The sequence below is a fragment of the Necator americanus genome, chromosome V (assembly GCF_031761385.1).
Source record: "Necator americanus strain Aroian chromosome V, whole genome shotgun sequence".
NCBI classification, from domain to species: domain Eukaryota; kingdom Metazoa; phylum Nematoda; class Chromadorea; order Rhabditida; family Ancylostomatidae; genus Necator; species Necator americanus.
In genome coordinates, this window is record NC_087375.1 from 30,731,424 (window position 1) to 30,759,390 (window position 27,967).

The 27,967-nt window shown below is 41.6% G+C and overlaps 3 protein-coding genes across 7 annotated transcripts; 2 read left to right on the top strand and 1 right to left on the bottom strand.

Annotated features, from left to right (window-relative positions):
* Positions 1-474: 474 nt before the first annotated feature.
* RB195_015706 (uncharacterized protein) lies at positions 475-18,736 on the top strand (the record flags this gene model as incomplete). Of its 4 annotated transcripts, XM_064206548.1 has the most annotated exons (17): positions 475-500; positions 645-811; positions 2,345-2,460; positions 2,518-2,639; positions 2,713-2,797; positions 2,865-3,026; positions 3,124-3,184; positions 9,009-9,060; positions 9,978-10,144; positions 10,198-10,303; positions 10,922-11,024; positions 16,506-16,578; positions 16,640-16,755; positions 16,814-16,935; positions 17,599-17,683; positions 17,745-17,906; positions 18,578-18,736. In XM_064206548.1, the coding sequence occupies 17 exons, from the start codon at positions 475-477 to the stop codon at positions 18,734-18,736; spliced, it is 1,884 nt and encodes a 627-aa protein (XP_064062426.1). The 4 variants fall into 4 exon arrangements, with proteins under 4 accessions (XP_064062426.1, XP_064062427.1, XP_064062428.1 ...); XM_064206545.1 differs by lacking the exons at positions 3,124-3,184; positions 9,009-9,060; positions 9,978-10,144; ... (6 more) ...; positions 17,745-17,906; positions 18,578-18,736 and adding exons at positions 1,817-1,922; positions 2,059-2,161; positions 2,210-2,282 and having other exon boundaries at positions 2,713-2,811; positions 2,865-2,883; XM_064206547.1 differs by lacking the exons at positions 475-500; positions 645-811; positions 2,345-2,460; ... (3 more) ...; positions 3,124-3,184; positions 9,009-9,060 and having other exon boundaries at positions 9,979-10,144.
* Positions 18,737-19,261: 525 nt separating this feature from the next.
* RB195_015707 (uncharacterized protein) lies at positions 19,262-19,492 on the top strand (the record flags this gene model as incomplete). Its single annotated transcript, XM_064206549.1, has 1 exon — positions 19,262-19,492. One exon carries the CDS (start codon positions 19,262-19,264, stop codon positions 19,490-19,492), a length of 231 nt encoding a protein of 76 aa, XP_064062430.1.
* A 4,054-nt stretch (positions 19,493-23,546) lies between these two features.
* On the bottom strand, positions 23,547-27,425 carry RB195_015708 (uncharacterized protein; the record flags this gene model as incomplete). 2 transcript variants are annotated; one of them, XM_064206551.1, is made up of 2 exons in its annotated part: positions 23,547-24,707; positions 27,363-27,425. In XM_064206551.1, the coding sequence occupies 2 exons, from the start codon at positions 27,423-27,425 to the stop codon at positions 23,547-23,549; spliced, it is 1,224 nt and encodes a 407-aa protein (XP_064062431.1). The 2 variants fall into 2 exon arrangements, with proteins under 2 accessions (XP_064062431.1, XP_064062432.1); XM_064206550.1 differs by lacking the exon at positions 27,363-27,425 and having other exon boundaries at positions 23,547-24,446.
* Between the last annotated feature and the right edge of the window lie 542 nt (positions 27,426-27,967).

Here is a 27,967-nt window from a genome sequence, read left to right on the forward strand (position 1 = left end):
ATTGATCCGGACGAATTAAGGACTCTCGCCCATGCTTATGCCCTTCATTTTTTGCTGTGACTCTTGACTCTTGAGCAACGGTTGGTCACATCCTCTCGCTAAAAACTTTGTTCAGTAAAACTTCCTGAATTTCTGAAGCGCTTCTCCTTTCTCTTGTAAGCCATCTGAGGATTACTCGAGTCTATTTGATGTCCTAAGAAATCAGTAAAAATGTGCCAGAAACCTTAAAATGTCTTATTTTTGTTCTTATAACCCCACAACTTTTATACTTTGTCCCAAAGTTTATTGCTCTCAATTTGAAGAAACACTCATCAAATATTTCTTTTTGATACGCAGTTCGTCCATTTTTTTAAAAAAAATAACGACCTGAACATTTCTTCTGTGACGATAAGATGATGAAGAAAACCATAACGAATCAACCGGTTCTAAGGAAATTCCGTTGCATCGGAGGTTTAGCAAAGCAGATCAGTCGCGATGGTTGCACCTATGAACACCAACGAGTAAGGATTTAATACTTGGAAAGTATATCGGAAGAACTTGCGCGAATGATTTACTTTCGTTCAACACGAACTGTTACCAGTTGAGAATAAATATGTTTTTAGGACAATTTTGAGTTACTTTTTGTTTTTAACACGGTAATTCAGCTCATTTCTAAATGCGGAGATGGATTTTGGTTTGAATATGCTCCGACAATCACCTATCACAGAACAGCTGGTCGTCTCCCCAATTTCTATCTTACTCGCTCTTGCTATGGTACAGGCTGGTGCAAGAGGGAAGACAAAGACAGAAATCAACCAAGTTATTTCAAATGGTACGCGGCCATCTAACGTTATTTTCCATTTCTTCTAAAATTTGCACCTAAAAACGAAGAAGGAACAAATGTGATTACTAAAAAATATCGAGCACACCTACACAGCAAATTATTGAATTGAATGAATAATTTACATCTCCGATAGAACTGTTGCGACCCAATATTGGTGGGTCTCGAACTAACTCTTTTCTTGGGATATTTGTTTTACAGAACTGCGTTATCTTTGTTGAAGGTTGTGGTATCAGGTCCATACGCAAAGGAACAACATTTGTTGAAGATTGATAAGAACCCTTTTACCCTCCTTATCGTTATCACACCCGGTGACTTGATATTTTTGAAAAACTTTAAGTATTAGACTGAGTGTGTGGAGTTTGGTCCCTCCAACTTATTTTTATAAATTTCACTTCAATTTCACAGAGGGTAAGATAAAAGATGATGTCACGGAGGATACTATGAAAGGTGACCTATGATTTCTTTCTCTTCAGCAAGCTGTTCTTTATTGAGAAACAGTTCGCTGATGCCATCACTAGAAATTACGTGCCAGCTGAAGCTTGAGGTTTGCAGGTGGTATTTCCACAACCCTCACGTCATTCTGAAGAGCCGCTTTTCGCGGACAGTTCGGTACCGCTCTGATCATCAGATATGTAGAGTAAGCAGAACGGAGTCTTTTTAGGACCAACCACTACGTTGAATCTGCGAGGTGATTGTTGAGCAACACAGTTCCGAGCTGGGTTCCATTGGATATTGACACTTTTTGGGCTGGATTTACAGATTATGTTTTTTTCCCCTAACTGCACGATTGTACGATAACGGTCAACCATACAAAACTGACAGAACTTTTACATCAACCTATTAGCTATTTTCTTAATCTACCCCATTCATCAAAGTGAGAAATAAATTGCTTTGAAGTTAGAGTTTTCTTTCTTAATTTTACCTTAATTTGCAACTTTATCTTCCCTTATAACTTGAGTAGTGCAGTAAAATTCAGGTTTACAATCAGTTCAGGAGCAACAGATGATATGATCGTCAACTACTACTCAAACCTCTCCAAAAACGTTCTGACTTCCAAGCATGAAGTGCAAACAAGGATCGCAAATGCGTTTTTCCTGAAGCAAGTTGCAGCAGCAATTTCTGATTTCTGAACTTCTGTGAAATCTCACTCAATTTCCCCTTTGACATCCCATCTTGTGGAGTTTGGTTCCTCCAATTTATTCTAATGAATTTCACTTTAACGGCTTTCTTTTCAGCAAGCAGTTCTCTATTGAGAAACATTTCGTTGATACCATCACTAGAAATTACGAAGCAAAAGTAGAAGCCCTAGACTTTGGCAGCGCAGAACTAACGGCCCAGGTAAAGGTGTTGAACTAATGAAGATGCAAATAAAACTTTCATTGACAGAAAATTAACAATTTTGTAAGTGACGTGACGGAGGGTAAGATAAAAGATGTTATCACAGAGGATACTGTAAAAGGTGATCTTTAACTGCTACTTAATTCAATTATCTTTGTTCAACAGTACAATGGAAATTTTCAGACACCTTTTCTCTCATGATTAACGCTATTTATTTCACTGCTAAATGGTGGAACGCGTTCGACAGGAGCTCATCCAGAAATGGCACTTTTCACAGCTCCGCAAACAAGCAAAAGCAAGTCGGTATCCCTTTCTCGTGGCTCTCTGTCGTTACTGCCAAAACATTATGAGTTCAGATAGAATATATGAACGAGAAGGAAGTGAATCGGTACTACGTAGAGGATGAAGATATGCAAGCGCTCTCATTACCTTATCTGGACACATCCTACGCTTTCAATATTCTTCTTCCCAGAAAACGGTAAGTAAATAAAAGTATGTAGGTGAATATATATGAAAGAAATAGATGTCTTGAATTATTGCTTTTCCTTAAGGTTTGCTTTAGACGAACTCAGAATGAAACTAAACGGCGCTGCCATAAGAAGGGTCCTCTCGCAGCTAAAGTCGACGTACATATCAGTGGGCAAATTAAGGTTCTTAGGATTATTCATACCGTTTTTTTTTTGATGCCAGAATTCACCTTCAGATCTCTATCCCAAGAATGAAGATTGAAACTACTTTGAAACTAAAGGAAGCGTTAATGGCAATAGGAGTCACAGAAATGTTTTCTGACAGTGCTGATTTACCAGGAATCACAAGGTCATCGCCATTGAAGGTTTCGAGTGCTGTGCACAAAACTCTCATTGAGGTTAGTCACGTGTAATATAGTCAAACAGAATTTAAATCTAAGGAAAGTGAAAACAACGACGCAAACACCTTGATCATGGAATAAGGAATTGTTACAGGTTGATGAGGAAGGAACTACAGCAGCTACAGCTACATTCTCCGAAATGATCCTTGTTTCAGGTAGACTCGATTGGCCGAAAGAATTCAAAGCAGATCACCCATTTATTTTTATTTTAACTAAGAATAATAGTCCTCTATTCATGGGGCAGTTTGTTTGAAAAGGCTTTGAGAACGTATTACGAATAACTTGACGCTAGCACTTGCGGCCCTGCAATAAAGATTGTGTAAAGGAGAATTCTTTAAAACAGTTAAGGTCTACGTACTTTGGTATAACACTAGCACACCGTAATTCCTCTAGTTTGAGCCATTGTAGCAAGTGAAATAACGGAAGACGAAAATAATAAAATAGGGGCTTTCAAGATATAGATAGATGTTCTCGATCAAAAAGAGAAGTGATTTGGTCCCTAGTAACTGATATTCAGGACACACTCTGTTCAGGCAGTAATTGGATATAGAGCTCGCAGTATTTTCTGTTACACCATCAAGAGGGCATTTTCCAACAGTTTATATTGGCGAGAAGAAAATTCGCTGAGTAATATTCCTTTCTTTTATTTTTCTAGAATTCTTCGAAAACCTGGAACTGAACGACTCCATAATAGGATGGTGTACGGTTCTAAAACTATTACTATGAACGGCATATAAGCGCGTGCCTATCAGTGTAGAGCAACCATGACTACAGTTAACCAAATCCATCTCAAACCGATCATCCACTCTCAGTCATAGAACAACATAGTTCAAAAAACAACAGTCAACAATACTTCAAATGCATTCAAGGGGACTATCACCTTCCAAGTCATTGTTGACGTCGGCTCTTCTGCTTAAGAGGAATAATTTTCTAAGAATAACGTCGCTCTGTTCGCTCAATTGGATTTAACATCAACTATTCGCGGTGATTTGAAAGGAACGACAAGTCCCACTGCCCGTGTATTGTCGACTACACTAGGATACGGGCAGAAAAGCATCGTCAACAGCCCATACAATCCGACCCAGCAAGGATATCACCACTGCAGTCGAGGTCTTGTGTGTCAATCATAAGCGACATCGCCATAGGCTGCGCTGCGAAGAACCATCTCAAAAAGAGCTAAAGTGTCAAATTTAATCATCACTAGAAAATATTTTGCTTTTTTTGTTGGCATTCTCACTGAACACTCCGCTTTGGATACCTACTCCTCTGCCGGATTTGTGGTGAACACCGCTGTGTACGCCACACAGCTTTGCAAGTTGCAGACGCTATTCGCCAAAAACGCCCGAAGTGCAACTACTTTATGATGATGCCCATTCCAATCTCCATGGCCTGGCTCGTATCGAATACAACTTGTTGCTCTGGAGCATCACCTTCGCGAAAACAAATTCAAATTGCGAATACTCAAAAACGAGGTCCCAACTTCACGGCCCGCAACAGCTAGAGTTCTGGGCAGCCGGGATCGAAAAAAAAAGTTCTTGGGTCTTTGGGCACATGCTGTGAACAATGCAGAAGACAACATCATTGGTTGATATCTCATTGTATTCATCTCAGTTATTGAAGGATACGTTCCGCCAATTCTTTTTTTTAACATTTAAAATCCTTTCGCCAGAATTAGCGAGGGCGAGGCAATCACTGCAACTGTCGCATTGACAGAGGCCGTGATAACCAGTGGAGTGACCGGGCATAAAGCTATGTGGCCTATCATCATTTTATATTTGTTCCTTCAAAAAGATAAAAATCCATCATTTTTGGGACAATTCATGCAGAAGCACAAAATTCCACCATTAACGGAACCAAAGGTATACAACAAATTCTTCGTGGTTACCTGTTTTGCTAAATTGGAGCAGTTTTTGAGTTTAACGGAAGCCTGGAGCGTTCAATAACAAAATCGACCGTCAGGAAGTAATGATGCAAGAAATAGACCGTGCTTCTTTGGTCAATTCTTTTTCTAGAATCACCATACTAGTGAAGAAAAAACATTAAAAAGATTTAGAAATTATCTTGGAGAAATTGAGGGTGTCAAATGCATAAGTTACTCGTGAATTCAATTTAAGGCAAATTTCGTTCCCAGCTGACAGTTCAGCGCATTTTAAACGATAAATCAAGCTTAGTTTAATACTACCCAGTAATTTTAAGTGAAGCATCTCTAATTTTAACAGTTGGAGAGAGGAAAAGGTGAAGAAGAGCTTCAAATAAAAAGAAACTTTGAATGTGATTGCTATAGGTGAAGAAAATGGAACTTTTGAGAAAAATAATCTTCACATTTTATGCCATTGAAGCACCTATTTGGAAGAAACGGTTTGCAACTCAAATATTTTTGACGTTTTATTTTCGAATTAATTTGAATTAATTAATTCGACTTAATGCTACGCAGATCGTCTGCCTTTGATACGCCATACCTGTGAACGCTAAAAGGCAGCACAGAAGTGGTCACAAGTGGTTCTACGTGTAGAAAGATCGCCTAACCCAGTCAATAATCGAGAAATCAAATTAAGAGTAGTACTAAGGAGAAAGTAATATATTCTAGCCATTTCCACCCTCACTCTACTTCCATTCCCCCCCCTCCTCTGGTGAAGTAGGTCATGTAGCACTTAGAAAATCTTCGAAAAATAAAATTAGAATGGACGAATAGCAGTTATCCAGCATTTGCGCGCGATTTGGATGTGATTTTAGCAATGAACGCTGACCCCAGTTGCGGGACTCGTGCGGATCTTGGTATCTTGGAATAAACATTAATAATAATTGGACCCAAAAAAAATTTAGAAGCATAGTCAGCTGGGTGTTTCGTAGAGGATGGTTTGCTTCGTGAAACTGCTAAACTACAGTACAACTCTCTAAAAAACTTTTGTGATTCATAGTTCTGGTACGTGGTAGTCTGCTACGTTACGAAATTTCAGCAGATGAGGTAAGCGCTAGCCGATGTGTTGCTTCAAGTGCTGTTTTCCCTTATTCTATGCAACAGTAACAAGCCACTTCAAGACCATATCGTTAGATTGGACGAAAAGCGGATTGTGTACGATAATCGGAAATGCGATAAGATAAGTGGTTAAGCTGTGATGAGGGCCCCAAAGATTTTCCAAAACCGAAATTGCCCAAAAACAGTCATTGTTACTGTTTGGTTTGTTGCTGCCAGTCAGCCAGGCAGCAGCTTTATAAAACTCGATGACACCATTACGTCTGAGACGAATACTCAACAAATTGAAAGGATCCAACGAAATTGCAACACATATAGCCGGCACTGCTCAACAGAAATGATCCAGTCTTCCTTCACGACCACGTGCGAGCAGGCGTCGCACAATCAACGCTCAAAAAATTAGGCAAATTGAGTTGCGAAGTATTGCCTCATCCTCCATATTCATTTGACCTGTCTCTGACTACAGATTCCCGGACTTGGACAGCTTTTTGCGAGGATTACACTTCCACAAATAGCAGAATGCAAAATAATCCTTCCAAAAGTTTATCAATTTCAGAATTACAGTTCCTTACTATACCGGAATAGATAGATTTTTTTTGGCGAAAACGTGTTGATTGCATATTTTGATTGAGCCTGTTTAATGTGATGGTTCAAAGTTGTTGGTCCGAAAAAGCCAAAACATTTGCACGAACCTATTATGCTTTATTTTGAAGCATGCGCTAAAGCGATACAAAGTGCTATCGCCAATGACAACCTTCGGCAGGCTGCGCCGTTGCGTAGCAGTTCGTTCAGAAGACAAAAAACGCACTTTTGATGCGAAAATCGATACCGCCTCATACGCACACTACTGAAACGATGTTGAACTGCTCTTCCACACGAAATACTCAACTTTTCCTTTTCCTTTTCACATTCTCATCTCATTTAGAAACTTAACTCTACTATTCCATGCAAAAGCGAATCAAATATCAGAGAATTTCCGACAGCGGCAGTTCTTTTTTTGGGAAGTACGCATGCATTTCCATTTTCAAGAAAACGATGAGAAGATTACTTTTTTGTAATAAAGAACTGAAAAACGTGAACCTACGCATTAATTAATGGATCAACGTATTATAATTAGTGGAGTATTCAGCCATTCGGAACCAGAAATCTGAAAATGTTTCCATGGTTTCAACGCTATGTTTTCGATTTCACTCTGCCACCGTGGTCCCCCACAGCACTGTGCTATCGCAATAAGTGTTGAATCGCTAAAAAAAGATTAAAAAAAAGTGTGTTATCACCGCGAAAGGACATGTTGACTCACTGTTTGCCGTTGCCATTCGTTCGTTTTCAGTTGAGGCATCAATGCCGTGCATTTTGAAAGAGAAATATTCTTGCTATTCCACCTCGAGTCACTTCCCTAAATATATTTCAAAACTCTATTTGGCTTTCGAAAGAAGGACTGTTTAAAATGCCAGATATGACTGAATAATTGATTCATAGTGAATTAGAATTACTGGACAGTTTTGATTGTTTCCATGTATTGTTTTTCGAATGCAGCGGTCTTCATACTGATGATGAACACCTCAATTGAATCATTATTGTGGAACACGGAGTTTCTAAGGCTGTCTGAGAGATCACCGTATTTCTATACAGTACCAGCATTCACAAAACGAAAGCGTCAACTCACAAAACCCTCAAAAACAAAAGAATTGTAAAACGATGGTTATGCATATTTGTGACCGACCATAGTTGTGTATTTTCAAAAAAAAAAACTCGTGGGTTAACTATTTCAAAGATACGATAGTGGTAATAGTCTAAAGGTTGAAACAAACACATCAAAACTGCAAAAATTTATGGCCACATTATCACAAACACTTCATTGCTAATCTAAATTTCCTCTATATCTTCAAAATTGGGAAATTCCAAATCCATTCCATATCTTGAAGTCAGATCGAGTATTCTATAGGGACAAATAAATATTATCTATGTTCTACTCATCATTCTCTAGAGTGGACATTCACGTTTTAGTTTATTTACAAATTCCATGCAACATTTCTCTCATCTAAACAAAAGTCTGCTCTGTCTGATAATAGAACTTCTTTTCGTTCAATCTTAGAATAAAAAAGGTAGAATTTCCCAACCACAAGTCATATAAGAAGATATAGATATATAAGAAGAGTCATATAAGAAACCAGCTATGCTATGTCAAAGAGGCAAAATAAATATCGACGAGTTTTTTGTCACTGATATTTCCAATCTCAATCTTCCCACGTTGTTTTGAACAAATCGCTGGTTAAACTTGTGTACCATTAGCTAGCTCTGAGGAGAACTCCGATTTTCCTTGCTCTTATGTACTGCTTTCCCATTCTTTGACATAAACTTAGGCAAAATGTAGGTACAGATCTACCTCTATCGTAGGGGACCAGATCTCGCGAGAATCCACGTAATTGTCGCATTCTAGGTTGAAGGCATCATCCTACGAATATAACGTGGTATGAACCTCCGAGAGCCAAAGAAATATGGAAGCGTAGATTGTGTGGGATCTCGCTCATCTCTCCCTGGACCACTGTAAACAGACTGTTTCGGAATGCGGTTCCTTACAATGTCCTCTATTGCAACGCTCCACCCTTGCGTCCCGCCTCCTCCTGCGATTCGTCCAAAATGCATTCGAACGCCCCGATAAGCAATTCATTTCATTTCACGAATCGCTGGCAGGAACAAGGCCCAAGGGTGGCGCGTTGCAATAGAGGACATTGTAAGGAACCGCATTCCGAAGCTGTCTGTTTGCAGTGATGTAGGGAAAGATGAGCGAGATCCCACCCGTTTTTGCTATCTTCGCTCCCCTATAGTCTTTGGCCATCGGAAATCTACAACACGCCAGATTCATGGAGTGATGGTTTCCGTTCACTTAAATAATACTTATCAATCTTTCTCGGAAGCAGTACGCAAGTTTCTGCCCTAATCGATAGACGTACCTGTGTATGTATGACTCATTTACGACTTTCTGCATCATTCCCTCATTTTAGCTGATTTTCTCGGCAATCGTCAGTTCCTCAAAATGTCTGATACAACTGAAAGGTATGTGAGGCTTATTGATTCAATATATTTTCCTTTTTTTCTTACAAAAGGTCTAGAAATAGTTTGAACCCGTTATGTTGTTCGAGGCTTGAAAAACTAACAAATAAGTTAATGGCCGGCAGCATCTGCTTGAGTGTTCACTCTCCTTGAACATTTCACAATTTCAATCCGATGGAGCATTCCTAAATTTCTCAAAATAAGCTTCCCTGTGATGCAAGATCTTTGACAGATCGGTAAACGGCGAACAACCCCCCCAAAAAAAAAAAACCAATTTTATTTTTAAACCCCTTAAAAAAAAAATACCCCCTCCCCCCAATTTATCTTTTTTTTTTCCCCTTTTCCCTTCCCTTTATTTTTTTAAAATTTTTTCCCCCCCCCATTTTTTTTTTTAAAAAAAAAAAAAAAAAAAAAAAAAATTATTTTTTTTTTTTTTTAAAAAAATTAAAATTTTTAAAAAAAAAAAAAAAAAAAAAAAAAAAAAAAAAAAAAAAAATAAAAAAAAAAAAGTTTTTTCAAATTTCATCACTTATACCTGTGTAAAACGTTTTTTTAATTAAGCTTCAACTCGAACTTTTTCCCCCCCTAAATTTATTTTAAAATTAAGTTGATGCAATGTTGATCCTTTGACAGATCGGTAAACGGCTTGCTATTCAGTGATGCAGGAAGATGTTATAGCAGATATTTCTTTGCGGAACTGAGTTTGCTGGTTAATTACGCATACACCGTTAGAAAGTGCTTGTAGTTGTTGTTACATACATAATAGATAGAATTAGTAGAAATAGTATAAGAATTAGTAGAAATAGTGTACAACTATAGAGTAACAGTACGTATATGTACATTTATGGAACACGTTCCATATTTAAACCAAACTGCAAGCTAAGTTGAGCACACTACTTTCCTAACGAATGTACATTTAGGATGCTCCTGACTGCACAGACGGATTTCGGACTCGGCATGCTTCGACACGCCTCAGCCGATGAGCCCGTCGTTGTATCGCCTCTTTCAGTGACTTTCGCACTCGCCATGGTCCAGGCTGGTGCAAAGGGAAATACCAGAGAACAGATCATTGAAATAATATCACGATGTGCATCACAAATAATTTCAGAGAAAAAAATCTGCAGAAATTTATCTGTTCAGCTGCGTCCGATGAACAAACCCTTGACTATTATTCAGAACTATCGGAATCCGTTCTAAAAGCCACTGATGGAGTGCAATGTAGGATAGCAAATGGATTCTACTTAGAGTACGTTGCATTTCTTTTCTCCTAATATTCTAAATTCAGTGCTGAAAAAGCCTGGTGATTTCCGCACCCTCTTCATTTTTAAAGATCAGCAAAAGTCGGAAAGTTACTGTCTTATTCCTGGTCCGTTTTTCAAACCAGTATTTATACAAGAACTGTTTGGCAACTTGAGTGGAAAAGTGAGTCAATTGTCACAATTATCCAACTGTTAAGAACCTGTATTTTTTCATAACGTACAAATAGCCGATATCCTCATCAGTATCATTTGATCCTCAACCAACGGGAATTCCTTTCCAGAATTCCAGAAGGTTTTAATACTAAATAATGTACCATTAGAGGGAAAGGCCAAACATGGCTTAAAAGGTGAGGGAGAAATCAATTCCGAGTATAATTTGTTTAATTCTGCCCATTACTCGACTTTGCCTAGTTCTACGCCGCCTCAAACGACTACCGAATTCATAATTAGATGATGTTATCCTTGGAAAGTTGACCAACCCATAGAAATTTCCCGAATTCATCAAAAGACTCTCGAGTACTGCTCTTGAACGTAACAGATCAATTTTATAGATTCAATGGCTAGTTTCTGAATCTTCACCCTCGACGAAAATTCTTTTTTCACAGCAACAAATTTGAAATCGAGAAGGACTACGAGGATACGGTCGCTAAGAAGTACTCGGCGAAAGTGGAACGTCACGATTTTAGCAAAGCAGATGAGACTGCGAAGGTAATTTTTGGAGATTTTTTCATTCATTCGTATGCCACCTCTGCCTCGCCACCTCTGCCCAGCGAATATCTGATCATTTTTCCTGGTTTTTTAATTCACTTTGCGACGGTGTGAACATACTCTACTCTCGTCGGCGTTCGGCAATCTATCGATTGATGACAATGATTCTTTCTGACTCGATGTGAAAACGAAACGAAATTTACGCTAGACAAGCTATGTACGTAGCATTCTTTTGACTTTAATTAATTAATTCTGTTAATTTCGAGGGAAAGTGAGAAGTGCGGTAATGATTCATGCAAAGATAACGACAGCCTTCGCAAAAGACAGCCAAACCAAGATAGGGATAGAGCCATGTGAACGAGCTCAGAGCTGTTTATTCAAATGAGCTGTTTATACATCACGGAACACATATAGATGAACATGTCACGTGAACGTCTCCTGATGCACCAGCTGATGCTACAAATCTCGTACAATTAATCAAGAGGGTATGTATTTCTCAACGAAGGTTGACAAAATCAAGCATTTTTTGTGTGAACACAGTTGACCACGCTGAAACTCGTCCAAAACCATAAAACTCCGTCGCGCGACTCTATCACGAGCGATACTGCATACAATAGAAGAAATTTCAATGCATTAGTGATAAGTTATAAGTAAAGTCGCTGGCGTATCAATCCACTTGGGATGCGCCAACGCGTTTTACTGGAATTCGTAATCGTTGAGGTTTTGGAACGCGTGCTGGCCTATACAATGACTTGCGGGGGCCAGCCGATGATCAAGTCAGTGTTTTTATCCTCCCAGACAAGTCTGGTGCCAATTTATCGACCCCGCAAGGATGAAAGGCTTGGTGAGCACTAGGGCGGATTCGAACCCTCGACCGTGTGGCTACAATGGACCTCTAACCGACTGCGCCACACCCGAGATTAATTATATATATATATATATATATATATATATATATATATCACCTTGACTCCCGTTGATCTTCAAACTGGTCGAGCAAGCGCCAGTAATTCTTCCATTTGTCCCGATCGCGTGCCAGAGTAGCCCAGTGGTTCCTCCCTTCGCGTGGGTCACGAAGAGCATCATAATTTCCTTTAAAGGACTTCGTGAAGAAATCTTACCATCGGGTCGGTTTAGTACGCTTAATACCCACTTGCTCACGGTTCTGGTGCAATGGTTGTCGTTAAAGCGCATCACGTCTCTGGCCCACCTTATTTTACTTTCCTTGGCAAACGCGGAGGCGTCTCTAATCTTCGCCGACGTAGGAGAGAACTCGAATCCCGTTCCTCACTTGCGTGAAACGGGATACTCCTAACATCACTCTCTCAAATGCGCGTTCAATGACGCTCACCGCGTTTTCTTCCTGCTTGCGAAATGCTTAAGTTTCCGAAGCATAGGTCAAAGCAGGTAGTACGGTGGTGCTGACGAGGTGAGCCGGGTGTTCCTGGTCTTCTTCACTACTTCCTTGATGCTTTTATACGCTCTCCAAGCCGCTCGTCTCCTCCTGCCCAGCTCGGGGTTCAGGTCGTTCATCATGTTTAATTCTCGACTCAGATAAACGTAGCTAGTGCATTCGGATACGTTGATGAACTTCGTCTTTTGTAGATTCAGCTGAAGATCGATGCATCCACATGTTTCGTCGAAATCGGTCAGCATTCGTTCCGCTTGGCTGATGCTCAGTGCTATCAGTACGATGTCATCAGCAAAGCGCAAATGGTGTAGCCGCCAATCACCAACTTTCACTCCCATGTCGTCCCATTCCAACTTTCGCATAGCGTTCTCGAGGGTGGCTGTGAATATCTTGGGTGAGACTGTATCACCCTATCGGACCCCTCTTCACGTCAATGATTATACTCTTGTAGAATGGCGAAATTCCGGTCGTGAAGTTACCGCATAACTCTCGACGTGCCTTTATGTACTCAGTAGGGACGCCTTGCTTGTCCAAGGCTTCCACGACCGCTTCCGTCTCAACTGAGTCGAAGGCCTTCTCCAATTCGATGAAGGTGAGACAGAGCGGCGTCTTGTACTCTCGTCAGTGTGAGTGTGGTCAATCGTGCTGAATCCTTTCCGAAGCCCTGTTTGGTTGCATGGCTGTTCTTCATCCAAGACTTTTTCAATCCTATTAAGGATCACTCTTGTAAAGAGCTTGTACATAACTGACAGTAAGCAGATTGGGCGATAGTTGTCGATGTCATGTGGATCTCCCTTTTTATACAACAAAACGGTCTTGCTGTTTTTCCACTGTTTAGGAACCTTGCATTCCGAAAGGTAACGTGTAAAGAGCCTCCCCAGGGTGTTGATGAGTACTGGCGGAAGGTTCTTCAGGTGTTCTGGTCTTATTCTGTCGGGACCGGGTGCAGTACGATTTCTTACGGACGTGATAACATGTCGTATTTCGGACGGGAGAACCTCTGGAATGACTTGTCCGTCTTCCCTCAGATGGGCAAGTGGACATGGTTGCCGAAGAGATCAGAGTAGAAGTCGTAGATGATTTTCTCCATCCCTCTTCTCGATGCAATAGTTGTTCCCTTCCGGAGAGCAATCATCCTTATCTTGCGAGTGGCGAAGTCTCTACGGGCATAGCGGATACTTTTCTCCGCCTCTTCTCTCTTTAAGGTCTTTCTTTATCGCTTCTCTGCAAAGCCTTGTGAGCTCGGACGTGAGTTCTTGGTTCCCTGCGGCTCGTGCTGCTCCACGCTGGCGTATCAGCTCAAGAGTTTCAAGAGACAGGCGTCTCTTGGTGGTTTTGAAACTCCCAGCCTTCTTCGCGCACTCGCGAAGGTGTTCAACGAGCTGGTCATATTCCTCGTCGATGTTGTCCATTGCGGAATCTTCCCAAAAGCCGGCTAGCGTAGCGAAGAGATCCTAGTCGATGATAGCTCTGGGATTCCTCTCCCTGAACTTGGCGGGTTTCTCTGCTCTTCTTGTGAAAGACAATCTTCCTGGGAGGAGGCGATGGTCCGATAGAACTTTGGTACAACAGCGACGTCCATCAGGCAGAGCCTTTTATTAACGATGATGTGGTTTATTTCATTATGGTGCCCTCCAGCGGGTGACTCCGACGTCCAGCGCGGAGAGGAGGGCTTCTGGAATTGCGAGTTCCCATGGATGTTTAAATTGAGGCAGCTCAGAATGAGCTCGGAAAGAGAAGAAAAGATAGGAGAGGAAAGAGACGTCTCCAAATGCTCAGAGAATATCCATCGATAATGATGATATCGATAATGATAATGTGAAATGTACTGGAAACTGCAAATCCATAAGACAAAATGGCAGAGAAGGCCGGAGTTCAGCGAATAGACGCAAAAAAAAACATTTAACCGCCGCACAACAACTGAATTAGACACATGGATGGTCTTAGTCGTCGTGATGAACTCGGAGAGCCTCTCCCCCTGGTCGTTCCATAGTAGGTCGTGGGTCCCGATGTAAAGTTCCTCCAGTATTCTTCTTGGGCCAACTTTGGCGTTGAAATCGTCAATTATGACCTTGTAGAAGGCATGATCTTCTCGGTAGAACTTCTCCAGGTCCATATTAAAAGCTTCGACTTCTTCTCAATCGTAGCTTGATGTTGGAGCGTAAGCGACGAAGATAGTCAAAGCTGGTGTTGGGCCACATCTTCTCATCCGCAGACGTCCGATTCGGGTCGTAAGTTGTTCGAAAGAGTCGATGTTCTTTGCCATACTCGTGTTGACGAAGACGTCAACTCCACCAACACCTCTACTGTCGCATGTTCCTAAGAACAGTTCTTCTCCAGTTTCATATACGGCGTTGAGAGTGTGACGTCCGTCAGTCCGATGAAGTCGTACTTGATCTTCTTGGCTTGCATCATCAGATCTTCGATGGCCGCTTCCGATCCAAGCGCACGTGCGTTATAAGTACAGATCGCCATCCTAGTCCTTTCCGTTTCGGTAGCCAATATGACTCCTGCAACCCCGTCCTGCCTGCCGCTACCGTACCAGGCTTTCCTTCGGAATCAGGAGACTCTTTTCGATTACTGTGACATACAAAAAAATCTCAAAACTCATGGGCAGATTGCAAGCCTCTAGTCCCATGAGTTTCTGGAAGAACTTCCGTTTTACCGGAGTGGACATATGGAATTAACTTGTTGGAGGCGACTCCAAACCGCCTCCTTTGCACCTCCCAGTCACTTGATTGCAGGGTTTTGGCCGAACCGACGTGCGGGATACAAGGATGTCATGAGTAAGTCCTGGCTCAGCAGAAACAGGGAGTCCATACTCTCGATCCACCCTCGTCTCTAGGGAAGCAGAAGGTCGCTTTTGGTCCTCGATTTGCCCCTATCCGCCACCCGCGGATAGGGGCAAAACGGAGACCAAAACCAACGTAGCCTCACGACTAACCGGCTAGTGAGGGAGGGTGGATATATATATATCATGATATATAATAACGGGCTTATTCTGTCACGTGTGTGTCAGTCACGAAATTCAAAAAGGGGGGTGCGATGGGTCCACCGGCGTCGGGTTGGTGCGCCGGCGCCAGATATCTATAGAAGCGGGTGCGACAGGTCCACCGGTCCCAGGTACCCATAGAAGGGGGTACGACGGGTCTTTCGGGGGAAGGGATTATTATAAGGGGGGGGGGGGGGAGAAAAAAGGGGGTACGACGGGTCCACCGGCGTCGGGTTGGTGCGCCGGCACCAGATATCTATAGAAGCGGGTGCGACAGGTCCACCGGTCCCAGATACCCATAGAAGGGGGTACGACGGGTCCACCGGTATCGTATTGGTGCGCCGGCGCCAGACACCTCTAGAAGGTAGTGCGTCGAAATGGTGCGTGATAACTTTGTGTGCAAGACGCAAAAGATAGATTGCTGCAGCCGTTTCATATCCGTGGCGACTGGGCGCTTTGCTTTTCACCTTTACGACCCCTCCGAGTGTCTATTTGCTTCTTCGTTCGCCTCAAGTTGGTAGCATGCCGTTCTCAGAAAGTTTAAACCTGCATGCAAACGGCTGCTTAAATAGAAGCAAGATGTTTATGTGAACTGACGTAGAACGTTATCTTTGTCAGTAGGATGATGTCTTTCACGTCATTTCATGGCAAAATATCGTTCTTTGATATCTGTTTATAGAAAACAGAGGAAAACCCATATTTCGCGTGATACTTCTAAATTTTGTCTATAATATATTGATAAAGAGTGTTTGAAGCTGAACTTCGAATGTTCTCCAAATGTAGAACTGACGCGTTGAGAAAGAAGACTATGAAATCTTCCGCTTTAGTCATAGAAAAAGAAGAAAGATTGTTGGAGATACACAAGCCCAATTTTACAGAAAATGCCACTACTGTTAATTTTCTTTGATTAGTGAAAGGGAGCGAAGCGAACACCACAGAAGGTCTGAAGTCCGGCTTTAGCCGGACGTTGGGACTGGTATATATATATATATATATATATATATATATATATTATTTATATATATATATATATATATATGATGTGCAGCAGAAGGTTACAGTATGTTTTCTTTTCCAGATTATCGACGAGTTTGTGAGCACAACAACGGAGGGCAAAATCCACGATATTGTGAACGCAGATACTGTTAGAGGTAGTACAAGTTATTTTTTACAGGAGATTTCACTGAGACTTCAAATTCCTTGTGTTGTCAGATGCTTTTTCATTAATCGTCAATGCTATCTACTTCACTGCCGAGTGGGTTCATAAATTTGATGGTAGTGGTAACACAAAACAAATGTTCTTCAGTGCAGAAGACAAGCAGAGGGAGGTCAGGCGCTTAGGCGCACAAGAATTTTGCTTTCTCTTGAAGAAAGAAAGTATTTTAGATGGAATTCATGAACGATTTTGAAGAACACAGATACTACGCTGAGGATGAAGACATTCAACTGTTGTCGTTGCAGTACAAAGACACTGCATATGCGTTCAATATTTTCCTGCCAAAAAAGAGGTAGTTGCGAGGCATGAATTTTCAGTGGGAATACACTTTGGAAAGGCGTGGCGAGATTTACGGCTGTGGAAGAACCACGGAACAAAATTTTTTCTCTATAATAGTTCTAGACTAACTGTTTCTTAGAAAGGTCTAGACAGCTGAAACTGTGTTTCGTAGCTGCGGCTTAAGCTAACATATTTTCACTGACGTTAAAATCTCTTGCTTTGTAGCCAGTGGAGGAGGCTTATTTTAAGTCCGGAAAGGATCAAAATCCTGCAAATGTAAGGTGTTTCCGGCCTTGAAATTCTTATAACTTAGAAGCCCGGAGCGGCGTGGCGAAAATAGTGGTTGGAATTGAGGTGGGATCATCGCGAACTGGAGCAACGAACGTTGGTGGAAAGGTCCCCACTCGATCCTAGCCGCGGCGCTCCGTCGCACCGCTTCGAACGCCACCGCTCACAGAACTTCGCCGTGCCTCATATTTTTACTCTGCTAGATATACCGTGAACAATCAAAATAAGATGTCGGACCTGTTACGCGCATCACAACCTAATCGATGAACACTCTTTCCATGCAACAGGTATCCAACTCTGCGTGGAAAAGCCTGAAAATTGTACATAAGCATTTCCAAATCCCCCAGCGTTCCTTCCAAAATTTAATTTTATCCTAGTGGTTTTTCAGATTTGGACTTGGCGAACTGCTAAAGACTATTGACGGAGCAAAAATTCAGGAGATGTTATCCAAATTGGAGAATACCTATATCTCGGTACACTCGTGGTGGTACAGCAGGAGATATTAGAGGGGAAAGCTATAGATGATTCGTTTAGTTGACCATCCCAAAAATGAAGATAGAAACCGATTTTAAACTGAAAGAAGCGCTAATGCAGATGGGCGTCACCGAGATGTTCAGCGACAAGGCTGACTTGAGCGGTATCACCACGTCAACACCTCTGAAGATCTCCGAGGCAGCACATAAGGCTATGATTGAGGTAAATTTCAACTATGCTATTCAAGGGCTCGTAAAGGTACGGTTCCAGCAGTGTCTAGCTTCTTTGCCCTTTCACTGTAGGCTTTCTCTTTATTTAATTCATACAACTTAACTGTTGCTGAGTGGAACTATATATCCATTTGGCTCTCGTAAATGTAAAGTGCATATAGATTGTTGTTCTGCTCGTAGATACAACTACACAATATACGACTTAATGACTAATCTCAAGACGTTAGCCCAAGCTCAATAAGAATATTTTTTTCTTGACAGAACTGTGGAAATAAAGGTTGGTGGTAGTTTGATTCAACCGGAAATTGTCCTTAATGTACTTAGAATAACGTCATTGGACCTCCTAAAAGGGAATGAGCGACTTCGCAGTCCGAATTAAAAGTTCAGTCTGCGTAGTCCTAATTTAAAGTCCAGGCTTCTCAAGAAGAATGTATGTACCGTCAGTTTGAAGACCTTGAAAAAAAAGTCCCAACTAACAAGATGTAAGGCAAAGCATATGTGAGCGGAACATTTTTTAACACTACGTGCCGATAGATCAGCCCGAGCTGACAACATTAAATAAATGTAGAAAATGTGCGCTCAAACGTGTAAGTAAGAAAGGAGTACTCCAGCCTAACCTCACCGTATCTAGAAGTTTATACTGTGCGAGAGAGACTATTCCAGGTTGACGAAGATGGAACTACTGCAGCTGCGACTACAATCTTTAAGGTCTGCCCTATGTCTTTGACGCTTGAACAACCAAAACAATTCATAGCAGACCATCCATTTATTTTCGTTCTTACCAAAAACAATAATCCGCTATTTATGGGACAGCTTGTTTGAGGAATCTCATGCTCATTCACTCGTTACTTCAGCCATTAAATGAATAAAAGTGTTTTAATATTTATCAATCCTATGTGGAAGTTGTTGATGTTTTACATTCATTACAACATAGCTGTTTTTTATCTGTATAATAAACGATTGGGAAGAGAAGTCGTCTTCTAATTGTTCAATCTCATGCGGTCAAAACGAAGGGAACGACAGAACACATAGCTCAGAAACTTCCAGTCGAAAAATTTTGTAAAAATATTCAATTTGAAAGCAAAAAAGGCAGTATGATATTTGTATATTATTGTCGATTATTAGACTGCGAGTCATCTGACCCATTCATTTTGAAATTAAATTATGGGTTTAGAGCATCCTGATATACAATAATATACAAATATCATACTGTCTTTTTGCGTTGAGAAAGCCTTCGACAGCGTAGAAACGAATGTTACTACCCACAGAGCCCTTAAGAGGTGCCTTCTCAAATTTAACCAGCGCACACAACACCTAGGCGGTCTTCGCAGCTCCGACTTAAGAGGAATGTCCCGTCTTCGCGACCCAGCGGAATATGTATCGAAAGCAAAACATAGATGGGCCGGTCACATCATGAGAAGAATCGACGATAGATGGACTAAAAGAACGCTAGAGTGGATCCCAAGAGTTGCTAAACGATCCCCGAGGAAGACCGCCATGAGATGGCGACGCGTTCACTACACGGATGGACCAGCTGAGAGCTCAGCTGGATACGGCTCAAGGATCTCGTCAACGTAACTCACGAAAGTTGAGAACATCTCGGATGACTATGGCGAAGGAACGAAACGATCGGTTGGAAATGAGATGCTGAGGCTCGCCTCCAGTCTCCGAACCGACGGTGCCATCTAAGTATCTATGCACTAAAATTTGCTAATTCAAAATGAATGGTCAATTTACACTTAGTGGAACAGAGCAAAACGTTGTAGTTTCTGCGATTTTTTCAAAAATGCAAAGTTATTTCGAGAGTTCTGGCACCAATATCTCTAGTGGTCTTCAAGCCAGCTAGGTCGTAAATCTGAGCAATATATGTCATCAGGCTACCAGTCCTTATTTACCACTAAATCTTTGCACGATTTGGAGATCCTGGTCACATGAAGAGAAAAGCGTCTTTGCCAACCAGCAAAAAATGAACAAAATCATGACAAAAATATTGCGGTAAAATTGCAGGGAAACAGCGGGTGTTTCCCAACATCCAATAGCAGCAGCTTAACCACTTTCCACCCTACATCTTCATAGTTTCGCTGAGGCATTGAATCTCGTTTCATATGACTGTGTTCACAGAAACTAAGAGAGCATATTAGATTTTTGGACTCAGACTCAGATCACAGATGACCGCCACAATTTGCAACGTTATTCCAGATGTGAGCCCCTCTTTCTCCTCAACAGTTAGTACAGAATGATTTATTAAATTCAAAGGACGTGAATTTCATCGTCGTAGTGATGAATCTTCTACCCCAGATCATGTAAACCGTTAACTACTATTTGAGCAACTGCTTGCATGCGTGTTTCCAATTTCTGAACGAAGGATGCGACCAACTGATGAGGCAAACGTAGAGGGCAACAGACAAACGGGATAGTACACAGCTTTTAACGTCTGTGAAACGGTTCACAGCGTCACATTTACTTCCTCATTAGCACGATGGTGTGCACACTCGGCGCAGCAATTCGACGCGGTAGGACCCGTCCCAATGTATTTCAGTGACTTATAGCGCCGCCACACTTATCTGACTCTACACACTTATACAAACACAGACATGAGAGAATAATCCTATTATTATACAGCATGGTTGTAAAGCAGTCCTTTGACGCACAAAATTGCACAAAATCAACCGTTGAAACGTAGTAGGAGCGAAGAATCATTATGAACACATCCTGAGGTGACCCTGTGTATATTCTTGATTTCTTCCAGGACAAAGCAAAACGACTGGTGCAGTTCCGGAACCCAAGTTGTGATAGATACAGGAGCAGGATTTCTGCCATGAATTTTCCAAGCTATCTACACCCTTAACTTTGGCTGTCATCGCACAGGTCGATTTGGGTGACGTGAGTGATTGTATTTAGAGCAGTTCTCAAATGTGAGAGCACAGCCCTACGGTAGAGTCGCTTATAATTCTTTGTAATTAGTAGTTGTGAAAGGAGGTGCTCTGCTAATTTACCGTAAACCATCTCAATCACTTCTGTAGGAGTATGACGGTGAAGGTCAAATCTCCAATGGGTTTAGAGTTTTCGGGTACTGACGAAGGGGACAATGCCAAGATTTTAGCTGTTAGTAAAAATCAGCAGTACTCCTGGGCACAGCCGAAGCAATTCAATCGGCTGCAGCGTATTTAGCATGCCAAGATTCAACGACAACCGAAAATCGGAACTAATGAAAGTAAAGTAAAGTAAAGTAAATTATTTCCGAAATCATTTTTCAGTTCTTCAGGTTCCTTTTGACCCTTCCCCTACGTGCACCTCGGAAACCGCTGCTGTTTAGTAGATTATCACCTCGATTAAGCGCTAAAAAAACGGCTGAAGATCCTCCATTCCTTTCATTGGACAACGCATTTTGTTATAAATAAAAGCAAAATCAGCAAAAAAGACACAGTCCACTTTTTTGCAGAGAGAGAAAGTATAAGGTTTTGAAAACACTTCTTATTTGTATGTGCATTTTCAACATTGATAAAAGAACGCTCACAACGTGTTAGCAATGTGGAAGTCATAAAACCACGCACCGTTTCTATTAATGCAACGTTTTTATTCCGTTAGCATGGAAACTTGGTTCTTTCTATGCTAATGCTAATGCTTCTGTCTCTAAACGTGTTACATAGGCATTTGGCTCGGTTAATAGATGGGAGAGCGAACATTTCAACAATGTATTAATAAGGTTGTGATCTCAAGCTGACCATTTATTTGTCTTTTTCCTAACCTTCCTTAACTGCAACATATACAACCCCATTTTGTAGAAGACAATTCCAATAACCAATTGGGAAGTCGCAGCGGTTTTCTGTTTTTCAATCTTTCTTCATACAGATGTTTTCACAAGAAATATATTATTTTGCTGACAACTCACAATTCGACGTTCCTGACCGTTGTTGATCGGCAGCTTTGTTGATCGTTGTTGATCGGATGCATACAGTGCATAGGCGTCTTTTCCGTAAACAACCGCAGCATTTAAGGTTCCTGCTCATCGGAATTGTAGAAATCGAAAATAGGATGAAATAGAAGCAACTGAGAATAAAAAAATAAATAAAAACTAAAAGATCTGTGTTGATTACCAGAACTATACAGATTTTTCATGCAGTGCTCTAATTTTTAACCCTGTAGCTGACCTCCAGTCAGAGTAGCTGCGTTGCTCATCAAAATTTATTATCCTTTGTTATTCTCTCCTCTCTCTTCTCGCCGAAAAATATGGCTAAGTTCCTGAAAGGTGCAGCTGAAAGGTCCTTCCTGAAAGCTGCAGCCAAGCGGATAATTTCTGAGATTTGGAAGCAAGTGCGAAAGTGATCCCTCAACCAAAACAAAACAGCTACGACCATTGTTCCCTAAGTATAAGGATGAGTGCGTGGCATGAGGCTCTGTTTCGTCTGCAATTTTAAATCACGCCATGAAATATGACTAATGTAAGGACATGTGGGGTTCAGGAAGTTTAATTGATTCCCTAGAAATGAAATGCAACGCAAGCAGGTAAGAAAGTGCATCCTCTCTGGTAGATTCGTTATTTGTATTTTTTTTAAAGAAAAAACTGCTCTTTGTGGCTCTGCGCGTGGAAATGTGTGTTATGAACAAAATATTTCACTTCTTATCGAAACATCTTGGAGAAGAAACATCGAGAAACCAAATGAAGCCAAATAGCTTTTGGAATTGCCATCTACAGAATAGGGCAGTATGTGTCGGCAGTTTGAGATTGTTGGGAAGAAAGAAATAGGTGAAAAGCGCTGCCGATCATCGTGAAATGTGCAGCGGAAAATGAGGAGAGCCCAATAGATTATTTTTAGGCTAGGAAGGAGGTCCCTTGGATGCTGCGAAAAAAGAGCAGAGCATCTTCTTTCACAACGTTATAAAATGTGATTTTTGTAGAGATATGTAGGATAAGGCAACCTTTGACTGATCCTCTGAAATGAAAGGTGCAGCGGAATATCCTGAAAGGTGCAGCTGAAAGGTGCAGCCAAGCAGGTAATTTCTGATATATGGAAGCAAGTGTGTTATATCCTGTGAAAGTGATCGCTCAACCAAAACAAAACAGTTACGACCATTGTTCCCTAAGTATAAGGATGAGAGCGTGGCATGAGGCTCTGTTTCCTCTGCAATTTTTAATCACGCCATGAAATATGACTAATGTAAGGACATGTGGAGTTCTGGAAGTTTTACTCGATTCCCTAGAAATGAAATGCAACGCAAGCAGGTAAGGAGGTCCATCCCAGTGCATCTCTGGTAGATTCGTTATTTCTAATTTTTTAGCTTCCTCTATGCGGCTTCTAGCGTGTAAATGCGTATTGTAACAAGAAAACACATTTCTTGTCGAGACATCTCGGAGTAGAATCATTCAAAAGCTGAAAACTGAGGCTTTTTGAACTGTCTTCTACAATATGGGGCAGAGTATGTAGCTGTTGGAGATAGTTAGGAAAAAGAGAAATAGATAAAACTACCATAAACCACTACCATGCTACCATAAGCTAACAACGGTCAGCATTGGTCTCCACTTTATTTATACAGCACTCTGAACGTCCGGCTAAAGCCGGACCTCAGACTTTCTGTGGTGTTCGCTCCGCTCGCCATCACTTACTTACTTAGATACTCAGATGGCCTGTCTTCACTGGACGTGCGAACCCCAGCACCTCTTCCACTCGTTTCGTTCCCTCGCCATTGTCATCCAGGATGTTCTCAAGTTTCGCGAGTGACGTTGACGAGATCCTTGAGCCGTTTCCAGCTGAGCTCTCAGCTGCTCCATCTGTGTAGCAAACACGTCACCCCAACTCGTTGGCAGTCTCCTTCGAGGGCGTTTAGCATCTCTTAGGATCCACACTAGCGTTCTTTTAGTCCATCTATCGTCGATTCTTCTCATGATGTGACCGGCCCTACTATGTTTTGTTTTCGATACATATTCCGCTGGATCGCGAAGACGGGACATTCCTCTAAAGTCGGAGCTACGAAGACCGGCTAGGTGTTGTTTGCGCCGGTTAAACTTCAGGAGACATCTCTCAAGGGCTCTTTGGGTGGTTAGTAGCTTCCTAGACGTGGCCGCGGTGTCTGCCCACGTCTCTGCTGCGTAACAGAGCGCCGGAAGGACTGTCGAGTCGAACAGATGGGCACGAAGATCTTGGTCCGTCAGTTGGTCCGTAGCTTCCCTGACGGCTGCGAATGCTGCCCATGCTGCTCTCATTCTTCTATTTAGTTCTTCCTTCATGTCGTTTTCCATGTTCATAGAACGTCCGAGGTATACGTATGACGGAGTTTCCACGATTTGGGAGCCTTCAAGTTGTACTCCTCCGTCCTCGCAGTAAGCGTTCTTCTTTCTGTTTATTCCTAGTCCTATTCTCTTCCCTGCTTCGTTCAATTCGTTGAGCATCGTTTCTGCTTCATTGGTACTGCTCGAAAAGAGAACGATGTCGTCCGCGAAACGAAGGTTCGAAAGAAATCTTCCATCAACACGTATGCCCCTTTCTTCCCAGGATAGTGATTTCATTATCCATTGCAATGCAGCTGTGAACATCTTCGGCGGTATAGTATCGCCGTGTCGTATCCCCTTTCCAATGGGTATGGTGAGAGGGCGGTGAAAAAGCTGTATCCTAGTCGTGCATCGATCGTAGCAATTGACTAATGTCCTCACATACGACGCGTCCACACCTTGGTCGACCAGCGCTGCCAGTATTGCATTCGTTTCTACGCTGTCAAAGGTTTTCTCATAGTCGACGAAGGTTAGAGCAAGGAGCAGGCGGTATTCCCGGCAAACCTCTCTGACCTTCGACACGGTCTGGATGTGGTATGTTCTTGAAAGGTGCCGCGGAATATCCTGAAAGGTGCAGCTGAAAGGTCCTTCCTGAAAGGTGCAGGTGAGAGGTGGAGCCAAGCAGATAATTTCTGAAATTTGGAAGCAAGTGCGTTATATGCTGCGAAAGTGATCGCTCAACCAAAACAAAACAGTTACGACCATTGTTCCCTAAGAATAATGATGAGCGCGCAGCATGCGGCTCTGTTTCCTCTGCAGTTTTTAATCACGCCATGAAATATGACTAATGTAAGGACATATGGAGTTGTGGAAGTTTTTATCGATTCCCTAGAAATGAAATGCAACGCAAGCAGGTAAGAAAGTCCATCCCAGTGTATCTCTGGTAGATTCGTTATTTCTAATTTTTTAGCTTGCTCTTCTAGCGCGTAAATGCGTATTGTAACAAGAAAACACATTTCTTATCCAAAAGCTGAAAACTGGGGCTTTTTGAACTGTCTCCTACAAGATGGGGCAGACTGTGTAGCTGGTGGAGATAGTTAAGAAAAAGAGAAATAGATAAAACTACCATAAACCACTACCATACTACCATAAACTAACAACGGTCAGCATTGGTCTCCACTTTATTTATACACCTGTCTGAACGTCCGGCTAAAGCCGGACCTCAGACTTTCTGTGGTGTTCGCTCCGCTCGCCATTACTGATTAATGAAAATAAATTAATGAGAGTGATATTTTCAAAAAAAAATTGTGATTAAGGAGTAAAATTAGAATTATGATTTTCTAACAACGTTTTCTCCTTTCTTAAAGGAAATTTAATCTAAAGATTTATAGTTTTCTTTATAAACGCGTCACTTGTACATTTGGAGAAAATACAAACTTCAACTTTAAGCACTCTTTCGATATCAATATAATATAAACACGACCTGGAATCATTACTCAAAGTAAAGGTTTCCCTCTTGTTTCCCCCAACAGTTATCACAGAATAATGCTTCACGTAAAATGAAGTGAATGACATCATCGCACTAATAAAGACAGCGTTGTAAACAGTTGGCTACTATATAAGCAGCAGTTAGCAATCGCGTTTCCACTTTCTGAAGAACGGAGGAGTCATAGAGGTGAGAAGCAACGCGGGAAGTGGATACGACTATGAAATATCCCTTTTACCTCTTGCGACATGCACAGGAAGCCACTGTGCGATACTTCTGCACCACGACACCGAAATTCGACGCTGTGCAACCCGTCGTGCCCCGTTTTATGGATATTTGGCACTGGCGCACCAATCCGACGCCGATGGACCCGTCGCACCCCATATTCCCCATATTGGCCCAAAAAAGGTCATCATTACTGTTTAGTTTGTTGCTGCCAGTCAGTCAGGCAGCAGCTTCATAAAACTCGATGACACCATTACGTCTGAGACGAATACCCAACAAATTGAGAGGATCCAACGAAATTGCAACACATACAGCACCACTGATCAACAGAAATGATCCAGTCTTCCTTCGCGACCACGTGCGAGCAGGCGTCGCACAATCAACGCTTCAAAAATTAGCGAAATTGAGTTGCGAAGTATTGCCTCATCCTCCATATTCATTTGACCTGTCTCTGACTACCGATTCTCGGACTTGGACAGCTTTTCGCATTTATTACACTTCCACAAATACCAGTATGCTAAAAAATCCTTCCAAAAGTTCATCAACTTCAGAATAACAGTTCCTTACTATACCGGAATAGACAGATTTTTTTGGCGAATACTTGTTGATTGCATATTTTGTTTGAGCCTATTTAAAGATGGTTCAAAGTTGTTGGTCCGAAAAAATTAAAACATTTCCACTAATTCATTATGCTCTGTTTTGAACCATGCTCTAAAGCGATACAAAGTGCTATCGCCAACCTTCGGCAGGCTGCGCCGTTGCGCAGCAGTACGTTCAGGAGAGAAAAACACACTTTGATGCGAAAATCATTTCCGCCTCATACGCACACTACTGAAACGATGTTGAACTGCTCTTTTACACGAAATACTCAACTTTTCCTATTCTCATCGCGTTTAGCAACTTATCTCTACTATTCCATGCAAAACGAATCAAATATCAGAGAAGTTCCGACAGCAAGAGTTCTTTTTTTGGAAAGTACACATGCATTTCCGTTTTCAAGAAAAAGATGAGGAACCCACATTTTTATATTATGGGAACCTACGTATTGAAGGATAAAGGATAAAGTTTCTGGCATTAATCAATCCGCTTGGGTTGCGCCCCCACGTTCACTTCAATTCAGAATCGTTTGAGGTTAACGAACGTGTATCTGCCCTATACAATGATTTGCGGAGGCTAGACGATGTGTCAAGTCAGTGTTTTTATCCTCCAACACAAGTCTGGTACCAATTTATCAACCTCGGAGGGATGAAAGGCTTGGTGAGCACTAGGGCGGATTTGAACCTCCGATCGATGGTGCAAGAAGCGGAACCTCTAACCGCTACACTACGCCCCTAACCCACGTATTAGTTAATGAATTTACGTGTCATAATTAGTGGACTATTCAGCCACTTGGAACCAGATCTGAAAATGTTTCCATGGTTTCAACGCTATGTTTTCCATTTCAATCTGTTACCGTAGTCCCTCACGGCACTTTGCTTTCGCAATAACTGTTGAATCGCCAAGAAAAAGATGAATAAGTGTGTTATCACCGTAAAAGGCCATATTGGCTCACTGTTCGCCGTTGCCATTCCGTTCGTTTTCAGCTGAGGCATCAGTGCCGTGCATTTTGAAGGAGAAATACTTTTGCTATTCCTCCTCGATTCATCTCTCTAAATATGTTTCTTTTTTTTGTTTTAATCCATCACTCGCATCCGTTTATCCCTCATTCACCCATTCATCCACCCGCTCATTTTTTTATCCGTTTATTCATCTTCTTGGCCTTCATACTAATGGTGAACACCTCGAGTCCCATAACTGAACTACCATTGTGGAACACGGGGTTTTTTGGGCTCTCTGAGAGATCACCATATTTCAGTGCAGTGCCAGCCCTCACAAAACGTAAACATCAACTCACAAAAGGAATCACGTCGTTTAGGATGCTGGCCAATTTTTAAGAAACCAGCTATGTCAAAAAAAAGCCAAAATAAATATAGACTTTGTCGCTGGTATTTCCAACTTCACGCCCTCAATTCGACTTCAATCTGCCCACGTTGTTTTGAATAAATCAGTTGTTAATTTTGTCTACCATTGGCTAGCTCCGAGGAGAACTCCGATTTTTTTGGTCCATGGTACTCCCTCTCCATACCATTACATA